This window comes from Spermophilus citellus, assembly GCF_964194105.1.
Source record: "Spermophilus citellus genome assembly, chromosome: 17".
Lineage (NCBI taxonomy): Eukaryota > Metazoa > Chordata > Mammalia > Rodentia > Sciuridae > Spermophilus > Spermophilus citellus.
The window spans coordinates 4,942,785-4,968,044 of record NC_138199.1 but is presented as its reverse complement, the minus strand read 5'-3'; the positions used below and the strand labels follow the sequence as shown (position 1 = coordinate 4,968,044).

The window sequence follows — 25,260 nt, the reverse complement described above, 5'->3', positions numbered from 1 at the left end:
CTACAGGTTCCTGAGGCTGTATTTACTTTTTTCTATTCTTTTTTTTTTCCCCTTCCAACTTTGTAACTTTCAATTCAGTTATCCTCAAATTCACTGATTCTTTTCTCTGTCATTTCCATTCTGTTATTGGGTCTTTGTTTTCTTTAAAAACAATTTTTTTTAGTTGTATATGGACACAGTACCTTTATTTTTATGCTGTGCTGGGGATTGATCTCTGCCTCACACATGCATACTACCTCCGACTGCAACCCCAGTCCTCCCTCTATTTTGTTTTCTTTTTTTTTCTTTCTTTTTTTTTTTTTTTTTTTGTTGAGATGGGGGTCTTTGTTGTTTAGTGATCCTCCTACTTTAGTCTCCCAATAAAGTAGGACTACGGGTTGATACAACTGTACCCAGCTTGCCTAGTATTTATCAGTTAATTTTTTTAAAAGTGTATTAACTAACTGCTGGGCATGGTGGTACAACTACAACAGTAATTCCAGCCGCTCAAATGTCTGAGGCAGGAGAATCTTCAGTTCAAAGCCAGCCTCAGCAACTTAGTGAAGCCCTAAGCAACTCTGTGAGACCGTATCTCTAAATAAAGGGCTGGGGATGTGGCTCAGTGGTTAAGTGCCCGTGATTTCAATATCTGGTACCAAAACAAAAACAAAAATCAAAACAGTGTATTGACTTTTACATTTTAAATGTTTATTAATGTTTTAAAATTTATTACTGTCCTTCTATCCTTAATATGTGAAAACTTAAGTTTTCTGGATCCAAAAGAGAAGCATAACCAAGTTTTATGTTTCTGAACTTTTATTTATTTATTTATTTATTTTTAATATTTTATTTACATTTTAGTTTTCGGCAGACATAACATCTTTGTTTGTATGTGGTGCTGAGGATCGAACCTGGGCTGCACCCGTGCCATGGGAACACGTTACCGCTTGAGCCACATCCCCAGCCCCTGAACTTATATTTAAGGGTATCAAAACTTTTTTCAGTAGTTTTAATGCCCTGGAACATAAATATGCTTAAATATCTATATAAATTCTTAATGTATTTGTCTAGAATTAGCAGATATTTTTGATAATGGAAAAACAAAGATTTAGAAATTTCCATATTATATTTTTAAAAATTTTTACAGATGTTTTTTGTAAATCAGAAGTCTTTGTTTTGCCTGCATAATTTGTTCGTACTAGCTATGCAATAAATATTTGCTAAAAGAATGGGGTTAGTTCAGATTGTTTTAGATCTGGTGAATGGGAAACAGTTACCTCAGGTCTTCACAAATGGTGTCTTTCATGAAGCCTTGTGTTATAGACAGGATAAATTTACAAGCAAAATAACTCCCCTTCCCAGAAACATTTTTTCACATAAATTTTTAATCATGGAGACAGCACTGAGCTTTAGTCATGACCTTGATACTTTCTTTTCTTTTCCCCTGTGAATTCTTTTTTTTGATTTGATTTTTAAGTTGTAGTTGGACACAATACATTTATTTATTTATGTATGTTTGTGGTGCTGAGGATGGAACCCAGCGCCTCGAACATGGCTAGGCGAGCACTCTACCACTGAGCCAGCCCCAATGAATTCTTTTTTTAATAACACGAGTACTTTTTAAAATTGACGAGTACAAGTTATATATAGTTATGGTTTAGAACAATGTTTTCAGGGGCTATAGTTGTAGCTCAGTGGTAGAGTACTTAACTCTGGCATGTGTGAGGCATATGTATATTTAATTGTTTAATCTTCCTGATGTAGCAATGATTATGAGATAAATACATAGACATATGATTGTAGGATCATACAATAGTCCATTTTTATTTTTTTTTGAGAAACCTCCATATTATTTTTCTTAGCAGCTGCACCATTTTACATTTCCACTAACAGTGTACAGGGGTTCCCACTTTTCCATATTCTTGTCACTACTTGTTATCTTTTGGCTTTTTTGTAATGGTCATCCTAACAGGTGTGAGATGATATTTCACTGTAATTTTGACTTATATTTCCCTGATGCTACTGATATTGAGCATTTTTTTTTTTTATTTTCAAAAGAAGGCATTTGAGGCAGGTACTGTTGCATACACCTGTAAATCTTAGTTACTTAGGAGACTAAGGAAGGAGGATCACAAGTTCAAGGCCAACCTGGACAATTTCACAATACCCTGTCTAGAAACAGAATTTTTTTGAAAATATCCGGAGGATATAGCTCAGTGGTAGAATACTTGCCTTAGCATGTTCAATCCTTAGTACCCCATTCTGTCTTCATTGGAGAAATGTCTTTTCAATTCCTTTGTCTTTAAATTGAGTGATTTTTTTTTTTTTTTTGCTATTGAGTTGTAGGACTTCCTTTTATATTTTGGATATTAATTATATTTTGAATATTAATTCAGATATATGGTTTTAAAATTTTTTCTCTCATTCCATAGTTTGTTTTCTCAGTTTTGTTTTCTTTGCTGTGCAGAAGTTTTTTAGTTCACCATAATCTCACTTGTTTTTGTGTTTGATGCCTATACTTTTTAGGTTAAATCCAAGAAAGCATTTCCTAATCCAGTGTTATGAAACTTTTTCACCTTATATTTTGTTTTAGGAATTTTATAATTTGAGTCATATCTTTCATTGTTTTGAATAATTTTGGTATAGGGTATAAGGTAAAAGATCCACCTTCACTCTTTTGCATGTGGATTTCTAGGTTTGCCAGCACTGTTTGTTGAAGATGGTATCCTTTCCCTATTTTGTGTTTTTGGTATGGTTATCAAATCATTTAACTGAACCTGATGTAGTGTCGCATGCCTGTAATCCCAGCAATTTGAGAGGCTTAGGATCGTGAGTTCAAAGCCAGCCTCAGCAACAGCAAAAGGCTAAGCAATTCAGTGAGACCCTGTCTCTAAATAAAAAATACAAAATAGGGCTGGGGTATCTCAGTGGTTGAGTGTCCCTGAGTTCAATCTTGGGTACCATAAATAAATAAATAAATAGATAGATAAATAAATAATCAATTAACTGGGCTGGGGTTGTAGCTAAGGGGTAGAGTGCTTGCCTAGCATGTGTGAGGCACTGTGTTTCATCCTCAGCACCACATAAAAAAACAAATAAAACAAAGATATTGTATCCATCTACAACTAAAAAAACCAACTGCATGACTTTATTTCCCTGCTCTTTATTCTGTTGCATTGGTCTGTTTATTTATGTAAGTATCATTGTTTTAATTATTGTTGCTTTGTCATAAATTTTGAAATCATAATGATACCTCCAGATTTGTTCTTTTTATTTATTTATTTTTTAGTTGTAATTGGACACAATACCTTTATTTCACTTATTTATTTTTTATGTGGTTGCTGAGGATCAAACCCAGGATCTGGCACTTGCAAGGCGAGCGCTCTACCGCTGAGCCACAACCCCAGCCCCAGATTTGTTCTTTTTAAAGTCCTTTTTACTTCTAAGTCTGTTTAGATTTTTTTTTTATTTCTTAATGATTTAGTCTTGATAGGCTTTATATTTCTAGGAATTTGTCCATTTCTCCTTGGTTATCTGATTGTTAGTGTGTAGTTGTTCAGAATAGTCTCTTATGACCCTTTTTGTTTTCTTTTTTTCTTTCTTTCTTTCTTTCTTTTTGAGAGAGAGAGAAAGAGAGAGAATTTTTTTAATTTTTTTTTTTTTTTTTTTTAGTTTTCGGCGGACACAACATCTTTGTTTGTATGTGGTGCTGAGGATCAAACCCCGGGCCGCACGCATGCCAGGCGAGCGTGCTACGCTTGAGCCACATCCCCACCCTTTTTGATTTCTATGGTATCATTTGCAATCAATGTCTCCTCTTTCATTTCTGATTTTATTAGCATACCCCCTCCCCACTTTTTAAGCCTAGCTTAAGGGTTTGTCACATTTTTTATCTTTTCAAAAACACAAATCTTAGCTTCATTGATTTTTTCCCCCCTATTTTCTCTGTTTTGTTCATTTCTGCTCTAATCTTCATTATTTCCTTCCTTCCTGTTAACCTTGGGCTTAGTTTATTCTTCTTTTTCTAATTTCTTGAGATATAAAATTAGGTTGTTATTTCCTTTTAGTACTACTTTTGCAGTATCTCAAAAAAGTTTTAGTATGTTGAATTTTCACTTATCTCAAGATATTTTTTGATTTCCCTTTTGATTTGTTCTTTGACTCATCATTGTTCAAGAGTATGTTGTTTAATTTTGACATATTTTTGAATTTTGAAGTTTTCCTTCAGTTGTTGATTTCTAGTTTCATTCCATTGTGTTTAGAAAATATACTTGCTATGACTTTATTCTCCATAAATTCATTAAGACTTGTTTTGTGACCTAACAGGTCTATCCTAGGGAATCTTCTATTAAGCTTGAGAAGAATATATATATTATTATATCTAGTTGTTTGGATGTTCAAGTCTTCTGTTCCCTTACTATTTTCTTTGTCTTTGATTCTATTCATTATTGAAAGTGGGGTATTAAAGTATTCTATTATTATTATGTTGCTGTTTCTCTCCTCAGTTCTATCAATGTTTGCTATATATATTTAAATGCTTTGATTTTTGGATACATATTTGTCTCAAGTGAATTTGGTCTGACTAAATAAAGACATAGACACAGAAAGTACCTTTTCTTTTTATTTTATTTAATTAATTAATTAATTTATTTATTTATCAGTGAAGGCTCCTCAGCCACAGCTCCCATAAGGGGGGCAAAGCAGGCAAGAAAGAGAGGGAGCATGCATGAAAACCAGGTTTTTTTTGTGGGTGGGGGGAGAAGCCATTCATATGAGTCAAGGGGTAGTATTACAACAAACAAGTGGGTGTAATCCAACCCCATTGGGTGATGCCCACTCCTGGAGCTGTACCTCTTATTCACGTGGAGGTAAAGTCCAAATTGTATTGTGGGGTGCAGTACCTATTCAGTACCTCTTTCTCAGGACTTAAGTGAGTGCATAGCACCTGTCCAGAGCGGCTTCCGACATTTATTTATAATTGTTATATCTTCCTGATGGTTCTTTGTGATGGAGTTAAAATCTATTTTCTCTGATACACATGTGACTCTTAGTTACCATTTGCATGGAATGTCTTCTTCCAGGTATGTAGAGTATTGTCTTCTATTCCTTCACTTTCAGCCTGTGAGTATCCTTAAATCTGAAAAATTAAGACAACATATATTTGGGTCTTCTTTTTTATTTATTTTATTTATATATTTTTAAAATTATTTTTTTAGATGTTGATGGACCTTTATTTTATTCACTTACTTATATGTGGTGCTGAGAATCGAACCCAGTGCCTCACACATGTGAGGCAAGTGCTCTACCACTGAGCCACAATCCCAGCCCCTGGGTCTTCTTTTTTAAACCAGTCAGCCACTCTTTGTCTTTTGGCTAGAGAATTTAATCCTTTTACATTTAATGTAATTTTTTTAAAAAAATATGTGGTGCTGAGGATCGAACCCAGTGCCTCATACATGCTAGGCGAGCATTCTACCACTGACCCACAATCCCAGCCCCTAATGTAATTGTTAATAGGGTAAGATTTAACTTCCATTTGTTAGTTGTTTTCCATGTTGTAGTGCCTTTGCTCCATTTTCCCTATCTTCTTTGTATTTTATTGATTTTGTGAATGTGTGTGCATGCTTGCATGAATGTGCAAATGTGCATTGGCATGCTTTTATCTTTTCCCATTTTTCTTTATTTTTCGTTTGCCATGAGATTTACGTAAAACATCTTGTAACAGTCTATTTTAAGCTGGAAACAATTGCAAACACATATAAAACCTATATTTTTATTCCCCATTCCTATACTTTCTTGATTCAAATAAGATTTTCCTTTACTGTACATACCTTTTTTTTTTTTCCTATAAAAATGGGAATACTAGCTGGATGTGGTGGCATATACTTATAGTCCCTGCAACTCAGGAGGCTGAGGCAAGAGGATGTAAGTTCAAGGACAGCCTAAGCAATTTAGTGAGAACTGGTCTCAAAGTAAAAATTAAAAAGAGCTAGGAATGTAGCTCAGAGATAAAGTGCCTTTCAGGTCCATCTGCACCCCCAAAAAAGTCAGGGAGTAGGGATGCATAATAATCTATTTAGCTTAAGTCGGGGATTCTTGAAATGTGGTTTGTATACCTGTAGGGATTCCCTAAGATTTAAGGCAGGTCTGTGAGGTCAAAACTGTTTTCACAGTTCTAAGATTTGTTATTTGTCTTTTTCACTGTGTTGACATTAGTAATGGTGGTACAAGAGACATAGTGGGGAAAATGTGCTGGCTTTAGACAGACTTGTACTAGTAAGTTGGTATATTCTTTTTTTTTAATTCTTTTTTTTAAACATATTTCTTTTAGTTGTCAATGGAACTTTATTTATTTATATGTGGTACTGAGAATCGAACCCAGTGCCTCACACATGCTGGGCAAGCACTCTACCACTGAGCCACAACCCCAGCTCCAGTTGGTATATTCTTTACTGCTCTTATTTCTGGTGAAACTAAATGCTAGTTTTACTTAAGGATGTCTTTGGGGTAATAAAGAATTGCTTTTATTAAATAAGCTAAACCTTTGAGTCCATGGTAATTTCTTTTTAATATGTGTAATGAGGTAGCAATTATGTGTAAAGCTCTTTATACTAACGTACACTAGTTGGCTTAAAGAAACACGCATGAGCAATTGATTGTGATTTGCGCTCAATTAGCTCAAATCAACTAATATATATATTAGTTGTAGATGGATACAATATCTTTATTTATTTATTGTTATGTGTTGTTGAGGATTGAACCTAGTGCCTTACATGTGCTAGGCAAGCACATGAGCTACAACCCCAGCCCTAGACTATCACTTTTGCTACAAAGAATGAACACTGACAAACAATGGCAGACATTTGTTTGGAAACTAATAAAGTGAGCCTATCACTTCAAGGAAAACACTGCATTTGTTGCCCAGTGCTAAAATTTAAACTTTTCAAATGAAAATAAGAATTTTGGAAAACTTCTAAATATCACCATGTGCATTGAAAGTTTTAAAGGGTTTTCCAGTAAGATCATTGGTGAAATTAATGATGGTTTTAGATTTACATAAACCTATAAAGATCTGTATAAATCAGAATACCAGTATTTTCTGAAGTAGTGGAAAACATGATTTTTATAAAATCATTCATAAATAAAAGAACAGAAACTAGGACTGTAGATTTTAATGTAACAATATGAAAACTTCATTGACATGGTTTTAGGTTCTACATTCTAACCTTTTAGAACTACCACACGTTTTGTTGAAATATTAAAGAATATATCCACAGTTATCTCAAAAAACCATTCAAATTCTATTTTTCCCAATTACACGTCTGATGTTCTTAATATCTATTTTAATCAAAGCAGCGTGGCATAAGGTTGAATGCCAAAGCAGATATGAGAATCCAAATTTAGAGTTGCGAAAGTGTAAAACAGTGCCTTCATCCCACCAATTTTTTTATTTTGAAAATAGCTATTTTTCATAAAAATGTTCATGTTGAACACAAAAGATTTAAGTGTTGATTTTAACTTAATTTTTTTCATTCTTAGTTTCTAATACCTTAATATTTATAAACGAACCATACATAAATAGAAGTTCTTTAGGATTCTCATTTTCTTTCTAATATTCCTTTTTTTTCTGAGTGATGCTGACCTCCTGCCTCTGTTTCCTTGCCTCACTTATGCTAGGCAGGTTCTCTACCACTGAGCTACAATCCCAGCCCACTAGCTCCTGTTTTTAAGATTATAAAGAAATCCTGAGATTTAAAAGTTCGAGATTTGTTGTTTAACCTTCCAAGTTTGTTGAAAGTCAAAAAGATGGTATTCATGTATGTGAAATAATTGGTAAAACATTTAAATATAGATTTATAAAATTTTTGTACTCTTTTATATTGTTGTGCAAGTCTTTCAAGTTGGGAGAATGTACATTAAAAAAAAATTGCTATTAATAATGAAGTTTGTTATCTCATAAGGTGACTGGAGAGAATTCACATATAAATCTTCTGCTCCCAAACTAAAGAAAAGGTAGCCTTACAATGGAAGTTTATCTTGTAACAAAAGAACACAATAAGCCAAATCCTGCTATTCTTGAATATAGTCCATTGCTATGGTCCAAGTTGCTTTTCAGTTTTGAACTTTGTCCCCTTCGTCCCTTGCAGGTATAGAACAAGATGCAGTAAATACTTTTACCAAATATATATCTCCTGATGCTGCTAAACCAATACCAATTACAGAAGCAATGAGAAATGACATCATAGGTAAGTAGTGCTTGAAGTTATAATCAAAAAAACCTGACTATTTTTGATTATTGACCAAGAGAGTTTTTTGTCTTTTTTTTTTTTTTTTTTTTTAGTGCTAGAGGTTAAACCTAGGGCCTTGTACATGCTAGGCAAACACTGTACCACTAAGCTTTATCCCTTACACTTTTTTAATTTTGAGACAAGATCTCACTAAGTTGTTCAGGCTGTCCTCGAACTTCTTATCCTCCTGTCTTGGCTTCCCAAGTAGTTGAGATTACAGGCATGTGCCACTATGCTCAGCTAAGAGATTTTTTTTTCTTTTTTTTTGGGAGAATTTTTAATGAACATTAAATATCCTAACATACTTCCCTTCCTAGTCTGTGTTCTTAGTACTTTCTTATATCTGTTACATAGATGTATAGGTCACTTAAAAAGTTGCTTTCCTATATGTGGACCTGAATTGCTAGATTTTAACCTGAATAACAACAAAAGCAAGAACAATAACAACATATTTATTAGTACAATGTCCAGATGATAAGCTAAGGACTTCCCATAGATAAATTTATTTTAACTTCTACAGAACCTTGTTGGATAAGTAGCTATTATTTTATGAATGAGGAAACTGAAGTAGAGAAACATTAACTACATTGTTCAAAGCAACATCTCACAGTCAGAATTTGAGATTAGACTATACCCTAATTGGTAGTGTTTTCATACTTAGGTTGGAACCAGCTTTCTCTTACGCCCTCTTGCCCCTGCCAAAAAAAAAAAAAGGCTAGAATAGAAAATTCAAAGCGTTTCCCGTAGTAAGGGCAAAGATTTCAGGAATTTTTTTTCCATCGTACATGCATGTGTATAGATAATACTGAATGAACAACTTCTCTGTAGATCATAGTAAAAAAAAGTTTGAAAGCTTTTACTGTGTTTCATCAGGACGACCTATATTCACAGAAAAAAATTGGTTCATTTATTCATCAGCAAATATCATATTCCAATAAGTTCTAGTACTAAATTTTGTTATTTTTATTCACCTCAAACTTAGTACTTGTGATTTATGAAATAAAGTACCTTACTCCTAGTAGGTTATTCTAGTATGGGGCTTCTTTATTCCTTTCTGTGAGTACTTTGCACTCACTTATTATGGATGAAGCATGACCCCTTTCAGGCTCAGCTGTGGTTCTTAAATTAGCCCACCATACTTTCCAGTGAACACCTGTTGGCTATTTTGGGGTACATGAAATGATGCCCCTGTTTTCCTTTTTCTTCCATGCAGACACCTAAAACATAGATTTGTGGATGCTGGTTGGTTGTCTCCATCTGTATTTTGAGGGTTGTGGAATAACTAGTTCACCTACTTTTGTTGACTGATCGTGTTATGGGATTTTGGTTTTCTGTGGTGGTGGATTGAACCTGAGGCACAGCTGAATTGCCCCAGCTCTTCTCAATCTTGAATCCTTCTACCCTGGCTTCCCTGGTAGCTGGGATTATTGGCGTGGGCCATCATACCCAGTGGATTTTGAGTTTTCTACATAGTTGGAATTTGTTGGTACCATCTTCTAGACTTTCCTGGACCATCTTTTCTTTTCTTTTTTTAATTTTTTTTTTATTGGTTGTTCAAAACATTACATAGTTCTTGATATATCATATTTCACACTTTGATTCAAGTGGGTTATGAACTCCCATTTTTACCCCGTATACAGATTGCAGAATCACATCAGTTACACTTCCACTGATTTACATATTGACATACTCATGTCTGTTGTATTCTGCTGCCTTTCCTATCCTCTACTATCCCCCCTCCCCTCCCCTTCCCTCCCCTCTTCTCTCTCTACCCCCTCTACTGTAATTCATTTCTCCCCCTTGTATTATTTTCCCTTTCCCCTCACTTCCTCTTGTATGTAATTTTGTATAACCCTGAGGGTCTCCTTCCATTTCCATGCAATTTCCCTTCTCTCTCCCTGTCCCTCCCACCTCTCATCCCTGTTTAATGTTAGTCATCTTCTCATGCTCCTCTTCCCTACTCTGTTCTTAGTTACTCTCCTTATATCAAAGAAGACATTTGGCATTTGTTTTTTAGGGATTGGCTAGCTTCACTTAGCATAATCTGCTCTAATGCCATCCATTTCCCTCCAAATTCTATAATTTTGTCATTTTTTAATGCAGAGTAATACTCCATTGTGTATAAATGCCACATTTTTTTTATCCATTCGTCTATTGAAGGGCATCTAGGTTGCTTCCACAGTCTTGCTATTGTGAATTGTGCTGCTATGAACATCGATGTAGCAGTGTCCCTGTAGCATGCTGTTTTTAGGTCTTTAGGGAATAGACCCAGAAGGGGAATAATAGCTGGGTCAAATGGTGGTTCCATTCCCAGCTTTCCAATAAATCTCCATACTGCTTTCCAAATTGGCCGCACCAATTTGCAGTCCCACCAACAATGTACAAGTGTACCCTTTTCCCCATATCCTCGCCAGCACTTATTGTTGTTTGACTTCATAATGGCTGCCAATCTTACTGGAGTGAGATGATATCTTAGGGTGGTTTTGATTTGCATTTCTCTGACTGCTAGAGATGGTGAGCATTTTTTCATGTACTTGTTGATTGATTGTATGTCCTCCTCTGAGAAGTGTCTGTTTAGGCTGGACCATCTTTTCTTAGTAATACAATTGGGGTGAGGTTGGCTAAAAGTTCCAATTCTCTAATCCATGCCTTGATCTTTTCTGGTGACTAGTCCTCATCCTGAGGCTCTTTGGTGGCTACCAGTCATCTCATTAGCACATTAAAAAAAAATAAAATAAAAACTTTTTATCACTGAGAAGACTTCCAAGAATTTTAGGAAGTACATGTTAGGAAAGTGGACAAAGACCATGTACATATTTCACACTGTCACAGCTAGGTGTTGTCTAGGAGAAAGTGGGAGTAAATGGATCAGTGGACCAGGAAACTGTGATACAGTCTGATTCTTGTGGGTTTTGTTTGTTTGTTTGTTTCATTAAGGTCCATCTAACAGCATGAACTCAGAGTGATACCTCATGGTTGTTTGTCTAACACCCAACTAAATAGCTTCTTTATTTGCAGCTGCTTAGGCAGTTCCATTTGTGTTGTAAATTTTCCACCCATAACTTTTTTATTTTTTGCAGGGGATCCTGGGGATTGAACCCAGGGCCTCATAGGTGCTGGGCAAGTACTTTACCACTGAATTTATACCCACAGCCCAACCAGTAACATTTTGACAAACTTCTTTATAAGTAAATGTTTTTAACAAATCCTTAATTCTTCAGGTTTCAATCCTAGGAATACAATTGCCAATTGAAAGAGTATGTTCATTTTTAACACTTAAGTTGGAAACTGCCAAGCTGCCCTTTAAAAGATATGTCAGTTTATATTCCCACTAACACTTATTGTAGTTTTCCCATGCTCTTCATCAAATATATTTAAAAAGTACATTATTAAACATAAATATTAACATCAAACATTATTAAACAAGTACACTTTTGTATTGTTAAAATTATGCTGCTTTATTAAACAAAAGTATAATGCCTTCTTATTCTAATTTGTATTATTTAGTGATCATGTATATCTTTTCATATTTGTTGACCATTTTATGTTAGTTCTTTTGAGTTGCTAGTTCTTTGCTTGTTTTCTTTTGGGATTTTCTTACTAGTTTGCAAGGTTTGATAAATTAATGATAGTAATCTTCTAACTATCATATGCTACAGATTTTGTCTTTTTATTTTGTTTTTGAGCGTGTTTGTATAAAAATGTTATGTTATTAAATCTTGATTGCTGCTTTTATATAATGTATATTGCAAAAGACTTTTTCAAGCTGTTATCTATGTTTTCTTTTAATTCTCTTTAAACCTCACTTATATGTCCTTATTGTTATTTCCCAATTTGATTAACGAATGGGTATAGTTTGAATTTAGTGGAAGCTTGACTCTTTACTGTTTCTTTTACAGCAAAGATTTGTGGAGAAGATGGACAGGTGGATCCCAACTGCTTTGTTTTGGCACAGGCCATAGTCTTTAGTGCAATGGAGCAAGAGTAAGCTAGTTTTGTATTTTCACATTTTGTATTCTTGGGAATTTGGGTTCAGTGTTAAAAATGGACTTCACTCAACTAAAAACAAAGTATCTTTGAGGATTTAAATAATTTGGATATGTGTAAAGTTATACAAGCACATTCTAAAACTCTTGGTTAATAGTTTTTTTTAAATATAAATAATTTAGATTCTAATAAAAACAAAACAATTTCTTCTTTTAATGTTAATATTGCCTAAGTTAAAGGAATTTGTTTTTAGTTCTGAAGTCATTTTGGAGGTGATTGAGGTTAATGTGTGACTATTCAAATTGGTTTATTTATTTAAGTGATACATGTCTTCAGATGGATATCCTAATTTTTTAGTTATGTTTTTTATTTAGTGTGTGCTGTATAACTAAATCCACATAGATTTGTTGAAATGGCCTCAGGGCTTTTTAAAATGCCCTTAAAAAAATCTTTTGTACTCATTTCTTTCATTCAGCATTTATTAAATGCTCTATGCAAGGCATGGTTAGGTATAGTACCTGCCTCAAAGGAAGTTAACAGCCTAATAAAAGAAACAGGGCATGTTCTTTGATTATTGTAATACAAAGTACCATGTGTGTTAAATATTACAGGAGGGTTACAAAGTCTTGAGAGGTAGGAGAGAGTACATAAAGGTAAAGGAATCAGGAAGAGCACCGTGGGAAGTGAGGTAGCCTTGACCCAGGCCTTTCACATACCATAGGGACAGTATGGAAAGAGTCTTGTTTTTCCCAATTAAGCTCTTTCCTTGGGTGTTCCCTCAAATTTTCCCTTTTTTGTCCATGTGCAGGCACTTTAGTGAGTTTCTGCGAAGTCACCATTTCTGTAAATACCAGATTGAAGTGCTGACCAGTGGAACTGTTTACCTGGCTGACATTCTCTTCTGTGAGTCAGCTCTCTTTTATTTCTCTGAGGTAAATTCTGCATTTCTTTTTACATTCTACTAGAGCATTCCAGCCTCTGAACTATAAAATGCTGGGGCCCCATCTATAGAAAATGACATAGAAGATATAAGTCATTTCCAAAGATGTATTATTGTATTGTTTTTTATCTAATGGCAAGAGTACTTTGATGGCATATTCATCAAAGAGAACATGAAAATTCCATTTAAAAATAAAAAGATTCAATGTAAAATAACTCTAATTTTGAAAACCTAATTAAGCCATTGCTTATGAGAATGCATGTTTTTAATTATTTGAAACTATTTTAAAGCCATAGAATTTTTTGACAGATTATATTAGCTCATGAATATGAGAATATTTTTGAAAAGTTTAAAATGTATTACAGATAGAAGAGATTGAGTGTAAGGTTTTGATCACACTGATTAATGCATTAAGCATACAGCCATCAGTAATTATTGTCATTTTTTAAAAGTCTCTTATGTACCAAATAAAGCTATAGAATTTGATACTTAATTCCAGTGCATAAATAATTGGAGTCCCAACTTCTGAAGAAAGAAAAGTAGTAAAATTTTTCCTATGCTCATCATTTTTACTTAAGCTGCTTGATAGGATTACATAGTGAAGCATTTGCAAAATCAATAAGTATACTAATCTCTTTGAGGCATGGTTTTGTTTAATAGCATTTGTTAGGTTTCAGCAAATGGAATTATTTTGTTGCAAAGGAAGTGACTATTAAGAGGATTCCCAATCTCACAAAATGTAATCTGGACACTTGGATTCTCTTTTGCCAGAATACTCAGTTGATTTGCTTTCACACTGTTTCTTTGCCATAACTTAAATCAGTATTTGTTCAGATTAATGTATTCTTATGGAATGATGGAAATGATCAAGTGTAAAAGATTTGGTTTGATTTTCTTACTTTTTTTTTTTTTGTATCAGAGATTGAACCTAGGGGTGCTTAACTACTTAGTCACCTCCCCAGCCCTTGTTTTAAATAATTTATTTAGAGGCAGGGTCTCATTGAATTGCCTAGAGCCTCCCTAAATTGCTGAGGTTGACTTTGAACTCATGAGCCTCCTGCCTCAGCCTCCCTACCTCTGGGATTATAGGTGTGTGCCACTGCACCCAACTACTCTTTGTATTTTTGATGGTGGGAACTACTAATCCAATTTAGTGTAATTTTTACTCCAGTTCACTAAATTTTGCATCTATCTGTGTGGTGGGTTTTTGTTGTTGTTGTTGTTGTTGTTCATTTTAGGTGTTCTGCCCTTGCCAAGAATATTTTACAACTTCTCTATCTCAAATGACTGTGTGCCCTATTGCTAACTGATGTTAAGTAAAAATGTAGATTTGTTTTTGCTTTTTGCTTATATCTTATATTTTAATGCATAGGGCTCATGAAGTAGACAAGTGAAAGAAATCCATTTTTAGTCTTATTTTCCCTTTTGTGTTTTTCCTTTCTAGTACATGGAAAAAGAAGATGCAGTAAATATATTACAATTCTGGTTAGCAGCAGATAACTTCCAATCTCAGCTTGCTGCCAAAAAGGGCCAGTATGATGGACAAGAGGCCCAGAATGATGCTATGATTTTATATGACAAGTGAGTTTTATTGGTAGATGTATTCAGCAGGTATTTACTATTTGAAAACAAAGATGAATAAACTCAATCTCTGCTGTCAAGGAGCTCAGATGAAAGCTGCTTTTTATATGGTGTGTGTAAGGCTTTGTGGGAAACAAAAGTTTCTGTTGGGGGAAGGGGATGTTTATGTGTAGAAGTCAGGATAACAATATGGTGTTCAGGAAGGGTTTCCATAGGAGAAGGATTTGATTTGGATCTGAAAAGTGAATGGAATTTTGCCAGCTTGAGAAGGCAAGGAAAGAAAGTTCTAAGTAAAGATATTAATACAAGCAGAGTCATAGAAACTTTAAGGAATGTGGCACTTTCAAGAAACCCGAGTTTGAGGGCTTAGTGACAGAACTGTACTTGGCATGCCTAAGACACTGTGTTAAATCAGGAAAAAGGAAGGTAGGGAAGGAAGACAAGTTTGAATCATTAAAAGGATAAGGAATACAAGAGGAACATGTAACTGGTTGGTATAGATTGCAAAGAGCCTTAAATATCTTTGTTTGAGGGGATGGGGTTGGCTCATCAGTGGAGCACTTGCCTTGCAGTGTGAGACACTGGCTTGATCCTCAGCATCACATGAAAATAAATAAAATAAAGGTATTGTGTCCATCTACAACAAAAAATATATATGTGTATATATATTTTTAAAAATCTTTGTTTGAGTGTATCACACTTTCTGGTGCAAATCTGCTCAATTACATTATAAATGAATGATAGTTTTGCATAATTGTTGGTTGTTTTCTATTTTGGGTATAGGGGATTGAATTTGGAGCTTCACTCATGCTAAGCTTGTGCTCTCCCAGGCTATAGCCCCAGCCAGTTTTTTATTAGCTTTCACTGAAAACGAGAAGTTGCAAAGATCTTGTAGTAAATAGAATTCAAAATAGTTGCTTGGATAAGTGATAAGACTATGGCCAGATCCAAAACCTGAGGTGGTCTGTTCATTTAAAGTTTCGTATTTCATGGAGAAAAGTAATTTGTTATTTTCATCCATAAGCAAATACTAAGAGAATAACTTAAGGATAGAGAAAACTGTAAAGAATGTTAGAATTGGAAGGAGAGCCAAAAACTTATAGACCACTGGTCCCTGAACATCAGTCTGCAGGCTCATGCCAAGTTGCATGAGTCACCTGGGAGCTTGTTAAAAATAAGTTTCCGGTTATTTTCCGGTTATCTCGAAGATTTGGATTCAGCAGGTTTCAGTTGTGCCCCAGGAGTCTTTATTTTAGAAGATAATTCCAGGTAATTCTGATGAATAGCCAGATTAGAGATCTAGTCTGATTTTCTTCATTTTGCAAATAAAGAAACTAAGGCCGAAAGAGGTGGTAATTTTTCCAAAAGATATTACATAAAAAAAGATTGTTAAATCTTGAAACAGTAAGAGTTTACATTTGATCTGGGGTGCCTAAAAATTCATATCATGAAGGAGTATTTACCAGTTTATTAATTACAACATGGGAGGCTCACTTTTTGTTGTGAAAATTTTGACTAGAAAAGAGTTTTCTTTATGCCGAGTCAGTAGCACTAGCACTAACTAGCAAGGTCCTGGCTGGAGCTCAGTAACCACAGCAGAGAACCTGCTTCCCACTGGATTCCATTTCACCTTTGGAGCTGTTATTAAATGAAGATGACTATGTGACATCCCACTGGCACCATCATTTTGCCAGGCTCATTGTGCCAGATTTGATTTTGTAATTCCCAACTTGTTTGTGGATGTATGCATCATCAATCAGGATCATCAGACTTTTTGTGTTTCTGTCAGAAACTAGAGATTATAAGCTACTCAAAAGTGCTTGGAAGAGATACTTTTTTTTTTTTCCTGATTTAATGTGTTCTTTGTATCTACTTCATAATCAATTTACCAAAATACCAGCTACATTTTATCCCATCAAATTGGAAATCTTTGAGTAACCGTTATTTACTCCTTTTCCTTTCTATGTCAAATCACTAGCAAGTCTTGTTTTCATGAAGTATATCAAATTCATCCACTTGACCCTTGGTAGCATTTTGTTTTGAATTCCTACATGTTTATTGCTATGCCTCCAAATTATGATGGTGTGTTCTTATTGTGTCCTATGCACAGATCTTTTCTCTTTTCTTACCTTTTTATAAATCCATTTCTATCAACTAAATTCTGAAAGAGGGCTAGGTGCCCATCAAATATGTGTGATTCTTTCCTTTACTTGGTCGTAGCTTGACTTTCATATCTCTTAAACACCAGCAGAGTTGACTGGACAGAAGCTAAGGATGGCTGGAAGGCAGGTAGGTAGGTTGCAAATTCATCCAGATATTTTTGACAAAGTGAGAATAAATAAAGATTATAGTAGAGCTGTCATCACTCTGCTCTGTGGTTCTAGGTCTGCAGCTGAATCAAGTAATGACAAAAATTTCTTATACTTGCTATGGAATTTGATTTTACTTTGGATGTCTTTCTGCCATAGATACTTCTCCCTCCAAGCCACACATCCTCTTGGATTTGATGATGTTGTACGATTAGAAATTGAATCCAATATTTGCAGGGAAGGTGGACCACTCCCTAACTGTTTCACAACTCCACTACGACAGGCCTGGACAACCATGGAGAAGGTAACCAGGATCTCCTAACGTATTACAAGAAGTTTTTTTAAATAGTGGATCCCAGAAAATATACCATGGGAAAAAGCAAACATAACACAATAGTGGAAAATGGAAGCAGTATAACATAGTGACTAGGAGCAGAGGCCTTGAGTCTGGAATGAGTTTTAGTATATAAACTTTTATAGTCAGAGTGATCTCAGTTATTGAAATTCTGTACTGCCATTGTCTTCATCTGCCAAGAATTGCACAGAATCTAGGACAGCCTGTGAGGTTATATTGCTAATATATGACATGTGTATACAGTTGGGAAAAGGTTAATTAAGCACTGTTACATAATATATTAAACAAAATCTGAATTTCTGATATTATATATAAAGATCAAATCTTTGAAAAGCTGGAGGTAACAGAATATCACCAGTTATCTAAGGATAATTCTTTTTCATAGTTGAAATTTAAAATTCTATGAATTTAAAAGTCCAGATCAATAGCATATAAATGATGTTAACTTTCTGGGTTATAAAATTAAAATATATCCTGGCATGGTGGTGCATGCCTGTAAAGGTGGCTAAGGCAGGAGGATCACAAGTGCAAAACCAGCCTAAGCAACTTAGCAAGAACCTGTCTCAAAATTTAAAAAAATTAAATACAGAGAAAAACAAAGTGCTAAGACAGTCCTTACTAAATGTTTATAGGTAAAGAACTTGCACTAATTTTAAAAACACCAGCAGGACCCTGGTAGATAACTGGGAAGAGGACAATGAAGACATGAATGATTCATTTAACAAGTACTTTGAATATTTCTATGTTAGTTGTTGGTGTTATGGTGGTGAATAAAAAAAGGTGGTTTCTGCTCCCTCCCCCAGCTTAGTCTATAAAGAAGGTACATATTAAATACAGACATAAATATTTACAAGGGTGCTAAGTGCTATGAACGAAAGCTTTGTAGTAAATGCAGATAATAAACATGGAAGCTTGGGACTGCAAATTAGTGCGGCCAATTTGGAAAGCAGTATGGAGATTCCTCGGAAAGCTGGGAATGGAACCACCATTTGACCCAGCTGTTGCCCTTCTCGAACTATTCCCTGAAGACCTTAAAAGAGAGTACTATAGGAATACTGCTACATCGATGTTCATAGCACTACAATTCACAATAGCTAGACTGTGGAACCAACCTAGATGCCCTTGAATAGATGAATGGATAAAAAAAAATGTGGCATTTATACACAATGGAGTATTACTCAGCACTAAAAAATGACAAAATCATGGCATTTGCAGGGAAATGGATGGCATTAGAGCAGATAATGCTAAGTGAAGTTAGCCAATCCCTAAAAAACAAATGCCAAATGTCTTCTTTGATATAAGGAGAGCAACTAAGAACAGAGCAGGGAGGAAGAGCATGAGAAAAAGATTAACATTACCAGGGTCGAGAGGTGGGAGGGAAAGGGAGAAAGAAGGGAAATTGCATGGAAATGGAAGGAGACCCTCATTGTTATACAAAATTACATATAAGAGGATGTGAGGGGAAAGGGAAAAAAAAAACAAGGGAGAGAAATGAATTACAGTAGATGGGGTAGAGAGAGAAGATGGGAGGGGAGGGGAGAGGGGATAGTAGAGGATAGGAAAGGTAGCAGAATACAACAGTCACTAGTATGGCAATATGTAAAAACGTGGATGTGTAACCGATGTGATTCTGCAATCTGTATACGGGGTAAAAATGGGAGTTCATAACCCACTTGAATCAAATGTATGAAATAGGAAAAAAAAACATGGAAGCTTATTCATCATCATTAGTAATTATTAAGTGGAAATAAAAACATTTGTGCATCACTTTTCAAATTTAACAATTTGAAAAGAACAAAGCACAAAACCCAGTTTTATAAAGCTCATGTGGAAATAGATACTTGATATATTCCTAATGATACAAATTAATAACACATTTTAGTGGTGTTTTTTTTTTGTAAATTTTTTTTAGTCATAGTTGGACACAATATCTTTATTTTAGTCACTTATTTTTATATGGTGCTGAGGATTGAACCCAGCACCTTGCACATGCTAGGCGAGTGCTATGCCACTGAGCCTCAACCCCAGCCCTGATAACATACTTTTGAAGGATAAATTGCCCATACATGCCAAAGTTAAAATTAGCTAAGCAAGCAGTAATATCCTGACAATTTATCTTAAAAAAATTAGTTCAGGGGCTGGGGTTGTGGCTCATTTGTAGAATGCTTGCCTAGCATGTGTGGGGCACTGGGTTCTATATTCAGCACCACATAAAAATAAATGAAGATTTAAAAAAGCAGTTCAGAACCAAAAATAAATATATCAAAAAACTTTAACATTTATCACAAACCAGAAAGATCTAGTTTCAGAGTATTCTACCCTGTAGACGATTTTCTGCTAAGAATTAATATCAAGACATGCAGTTTCTATGAGAAGTGTTTTTTGGGGTCGGGGCAACAAAATTGTATGTGTCATAATTTTAATTGCCAAGTAAACTGTACAGAGCAGTAATATTCAGGGTAACAGGGAGTAGTATGAACATTTGTTTTATCTGGTAGAATTACAGGTAAAATATGTTTATTAAAATATAGTTTTAGATGCATTTGATTTTTCAACTTTAAAATTACGTTTTTCCTCTCTTTCAGGTCTTTTTGCCAGGCTTTTTGTCCAGCAATCTTTATTATAAGTATTTGAATGATCTCATTCATTCAGTTCGAGGAGATGAGTTTCTGGGAGGCAATGTTTCACTGACTGCTCATGGTTCTGTTGGCCTTCCTGATGAGTCTCTTCCAGGTGGCACTGACAGTGCCACTTCACAGGTAGTCACTGATTTGCATCTACCAGTAGGAAGATGTATACCAATCCTTTCCTTTAAATAGCAGTACTAGATCCTATTTGTAAGTTTTAAGTTATAGACATAAAAGAGAAAGTTAGCCTACTTACTATTTATAATCAAAGTATTTGTAGTGAATAACCATACACATTGTGAAGTATCTTACTGTTTTATTCAGGCCATTACTCTGCTAGACATTGTGGCTGTTCCTCTTACTAAATTCATTTTTAGCCTCTGAAGAGCTCTTTGTGTAATTGAGAAATTTTAATAACTAAATTTGGATGCTTTTTGTTAATAGAAAAGTGAACTCTTTAAGTTTCATAATATTGACCTTTTGGGTTCATTTTGAACTAGAATGCTATATTGTATATATTTCTTTGACTTTTGGGTTTTGGGGGGAGCATTAATCCTAAATCAAACCTTACCTTATTATCTCTACAATCTTATGAAATGGGTTATTCTGAAGATAGAAAATCTAAAGGAGGCATTAAGAAGTTAACCAGTTTTTAGGCTGTGAAGTTAGTCAGTGGTAGAGTGCTTAGCTAGCATGTGTGAGATCCTAGGTTCAATCCCCAGCACTGCCAAAAATGAATGAATGGATAAATATATAAATGAATGAATGAATGAATAGTTATTTTGTTAGTTACATATTGGTAGAACCAGAAATATTACCCTCCAGACATTCTTAAACATAAGCTTTATAATATAACTTATTAATCTTATCACTATTGACAAATGAATAAATAACACGGCAAACTTGAATGCTGGGTCTTGGATAAGTTTTAAGACAGTACTATTTTACTGCTGTCAACAAGGTTCTCTTGAATACTTTTTCTCCTTATTAAGTTTACATAGGGGGCAACCTGCTAAGTGTGGTTGCCATTTTGTTTTTTGATATAAACTAGAAGGGCTTGTTTTTATTTATTATTATTATTATTATTTATCTTGGGTAATAGGATTGAACCCAGGACTTCATGCTTTTTAAGCATACTCTACCACTGAGCTACATCCCCAGCAACATAAAGTTTGTTCATATTTTTGCTTGGAAGTATACTACATACAGAAACCTGCACTTATCATAACTATATATAGAATTTTCACAAACAGAGCTAACCCATGTAACTGACATCCAGATTAAGAAACAGAACATTACTAGCCAGAAGCCCCCTGGAGCCCCTTCTAGTCTCTATCCTCTTCCCTGCCAGGATAGCTACTGTCCTGTCTTGACAGCATATACCTATTCACTTTGTAAATGAAGTCATATAATGTATTTCTTTTTGTTTTGGTATAGTTTTATTATAATAATTCACATTTATATTATATAATTCAATGGTTTTTAGTATATTTAGTATATTCAAAATTTTATCTTTTTATTCAGAACTATCTCCACAGTGAATCTTAAAGTATTTTTATACCCCAAAAGGAAATCCCATTTACTACACTACAAATCCCTGCTCTTCAGCCATAGGGAACTGCTAATCTATTTTTTGTTTCGATAGAGCCAAAGATTTGCTTATTTTGGATATTTCATAGAAGTGGAACCATTTAAGATGTGGCCTCTTGTGACTGACTTTTCATTTAGCATCACATTTTCAAGGTTCATCCATGTTTAGTGTGTATCAATCAGTTGGTAGACATTGAGTTCCCCTCTTTCTGCTATTATGAATTACGGTACTGTGAACATTTGTGTACAACTTTTTATATGGACTTGTGTTTTTACTTCTGTTGTTGTATTCACCTAGGTGTATTTTTTGAGCAATTTTGCCAGACTGTTTTCCAAGGTGACTACCATTTTGTGTCCCACCCACATTTTGTATGAGATTTCCAATTTATTCATTCTTTTTTTTTTTTAATATTTATTTTTTAGTTCTCGGCAGACACAACATCTTTGTTGGTATGTGGTGCTGAGGATCGAACCCGGGCCGCATGCATGCCAGGAAAGCGCGCTACCGCTTGAGCCACATCCCCAACCCAATTTATTCATTCTTTTTTTTTTTTTTTTTTAGGTTAATTTATTCATTCTTATCAGAACTTATCATCTGTCTTTTTGTTTATAGCCACCTTGAGTATAAAGTTTTATCTCATTGTGGTTTTTATTTTCATTTCCCTGATGACTGATAATGTTGCGCATCTTTTCATGTGTTTATTGGCCTTTTAAAATTTATCTTTGAAGAAAGTTTATTTGAATTCTTTACCCATTTTTACATTGGGTTGTCTGTCTTTTTATCATGACTTGGAGTAGTTCTTTTTATATTCTAGATATGTCCTTTATCAGACTTACCAGATAGTGATTTGCAAATATTTTCTCTGGTTTTGTAGGCTGTTTTTTTTTTTTTTTTTTTTTTTACTTTATAGTGTTTTATTTGTTGTTATTGTTGGATTTTGGCAGTACTAGGAATTGAACTCGGGAATTGAGCATGCTTGGCATGTGCTCTACCACTGAGCTACTTGCCTATCCCTCTTGATAGTGTCTTTTGAAATTCAGAATCTTAAGTTTTGATGAAGTCTAGTTTGTCTGTTTGCTTTGGTTGTACAGACTTTTGGTATTATGTCTAAGAACCATTGCCAAATATGCAGTAACCATGATTTACAGTTTGCTGTGTTTTCTTCCAAGGGTTTTATATCTGATCCATTTTAAGTTAGCTTTGCATGTGGTATGAGGTAGAGGTCCAACTTCATTCTTTTTCATATTGATATCCAGTTGTCCCAACATCATTTGTTGAAAAAACTATTCTTACATCATTGAATCATAGAAAAATCAATTGGCCGTGTAAATATGCTTTTATTTCTGAACTTTCAGTTCTTTTCCATTGAACTACGTGTTTATCCTTGTGCCAGTACCACCTTGTTTTGAGTACTAAGTTTTGAAATCAGATAGCATTTGTACTGTAGCTTTTTCCCCCCTTTTTTAATTTTTATTTTTTCTTTTCATTTTCAAGATTGTTTTGGTTTTTCTGGATCCCTTGCATTCCATATGAACTTTGCCATCAGCTTTTTCATTTTGGTGAAGATTGCATGGAATCTACCTTGGGGAGTATTCTCATCGTAAATCTTCTAATCAACACAGGATATGTTTCTATTTATTTATGTCTTCTTTAATGTATTCCAGTAACATTTTATAGTTTGTTCCCAAGTTTTTCTTTTTTCTTTTGTAGTAGGGCCTAAACTCGGGGTTGCTTTTACCACTGAGCTATATCCCCAGTTCCCCCCAACTTTTTAAAAAATTTTGAGACAAGTTCTCAGTAAGTTGTTGAGGCTGGCCTCGAACTTGCAGTCCTCTAAGGATAGTCTCCCAGATCCTTGGGATTACAGTTGTGTGCTACTGTTCCTAGCCCATTTTTCTTTCTGATGAAATTATAAATAGAATTGTTTTCTTAATTTCATTTTAGATTGTTCTAATATGCTGATTTTTGTGTGTTAATTGTGTGCTTTGAAGTTTGCTAAATTTGCTTATTAGCTTTAATAGCCTTCTTGTGAATTCTTTAGGATTTTCTGTATAAAATCATGTTTCCTGTGAATAAGGATAATTTTCTTCCTCTCCATTTTGGATGCTTTGTATTTTCTTTTTTCGTCTAATCATTCTGGTTAGAACTTTTAGAACAATGTGAAGTAGGCATGACAAAAGCAAGCATCTTTGTCTTATTTTTGATCTCATAGGGAAAGCTTTTGAGTTTTTCATCATTTAATATGAAGTTAGATGTGACTTTTTAAATTTATCAATGTTGTTTATCAGATTGAATAAGTTCCCTACTAATTACAAAAGGGTACTAGATTTTGTCAAATGTCCTTTCTGTGCCAATGAAATAGTAACATAGGTTTCTGGGGTTTTTCTTTCTATTGATAAGTATTAAATTGATTTTCAGGTATTAAACCAACCTTGCTTTCCTAGGATAAATCCCACATGGTTATGGTGTTTAGTAATCCTTTCAACATGCTGCCAGATGTAGTTTTGTTGAGGATTTTATATCAGTACTCATAAAATACACTCCATAATATGAGAGATTTGTCTTGGTTTTCTTGTGATATATGGATTTGATATCTGAGTAGTAATTGTCTCATAGAATTAATTGAAATGTGTTCCTTTCTTATGATGAATGTTTCTTTTCTATCTAACTATGTGTCTTAGAGAGTATCCTTTTTCTCTATTTGAGTCCCCCTCTTCTCTATCACCGAAGCATTGTTTGTTTGTTAAATTATTTTGTTCATTTACTATATGCCTAAGTTATGAATATTAGGCTTGATTCCTCCCTTTTGTTATTTTAAACAATGCTGCAGCAAATAATCTTGTATATATGTCATTTTGCGTAAGTGTGAGTCTGTCTATAGTTGAGTTTCTAGAAGTAGAATTTCTGGATCAACCCATAGCTCTGTATTTCATGAAAATACCAAATTTAACTTGCTTTTTTTGTAGGAGTGGAGTGTAGGAGGTAGAATGCTGGAGAGGAACATACTGTACTCAGCCAGCTTGTCATTCTAGAAAGGGTTCTTTAGCTTCTATTTTGTCAAACAGCCTCACTGAGAATCCAAAACATTCATGATCACCCTGTAAAAAGTTGGGCTTTGTTAGCTAAGATACATGTGTGGATGGATGAGAGCTTTGTACACTGGGAAAATAATGCCTGTAAGGATAGCACATTTGTTGAACTTAGGTCATTAAGAAAACGGATTTGGCATGTTAAATACATGTTTTACATTTTAATCTTTTGCTCTCCTTCAGTTAGTTTGAGAGTACATTTCAGAATTGTTGCTATTGAGTTTCTCAGTAGTAAAAGGATTGAGTGAAAATCATACATTGAAGAAAATTTTGTATAGATCTGTCGTAGTCCAGACAAAGGACTGATTGTTTCCTGAATAATGTACTACTTATTTTATAATTTCTATTGTAGTCCAATGTGAAAAAAGCCAGTATTAAAATTCTGAAAAATTTTGATGAAGCGATAATTGTGGATGCTGCGAGTCTGGATCCAGAATCTTTATATCAACGGACATATGCAGGGTAAGCTTAGCTGATGTCTAGAATTTTTACAAATGTAAAGAATTTAGCCAGG

General features: G+C 34.4%; 1 protein-coding gene across 2 annotated transcripts in view; it reads left to right on the top strand.

Annotated features, from left to right (window-relative positions):
* AKAP10 (A-kinase anchoring protein 10) overlaps positions 1 to 25,260 on the top strand; it is an 86,503-nt gene that overhangs the window by 32,748 nt on the left and 28,495 nt on the right. For both annotated transcript variants that reach the window (XR_014019376.1, XM_081271513.1), the window contains exons 5-11: positions 8,127 to 8,225; positions 12,167 to 12,251; positions 13,063 to 13,186; positions 14,639 to 14,775; positions 17,244 to 17,388; positions 20,025 to 20,198; positions 25,099 to 25,208. Coding sequence is in view for 1 of the 2 variants with exons in the window: in XM_081271513.1 (XP_081127639.1) it covers positions 8,127 to 8,225; positions 12,167 to 12,251; positions 13,063 to 13,186; positions 14,639 to 14,775; positions 17,244 to 17,388; positions 20,025 to 20,198; positions 25,099 to 25,208 (874 nt within the window). In the remaining variant the exon portion in view is untranslated. The remainder of the gene's footprint in view (positions 1 to 8,126; positions 8,226 to 12,166; positions 12,252 to 13,062; positions 13,187 to 14,638; positions 14,776 to 17,243; positions 17,389 to 20,024; positions 20,199 to 25,098; positions 25,209 to 25,260) is intronic.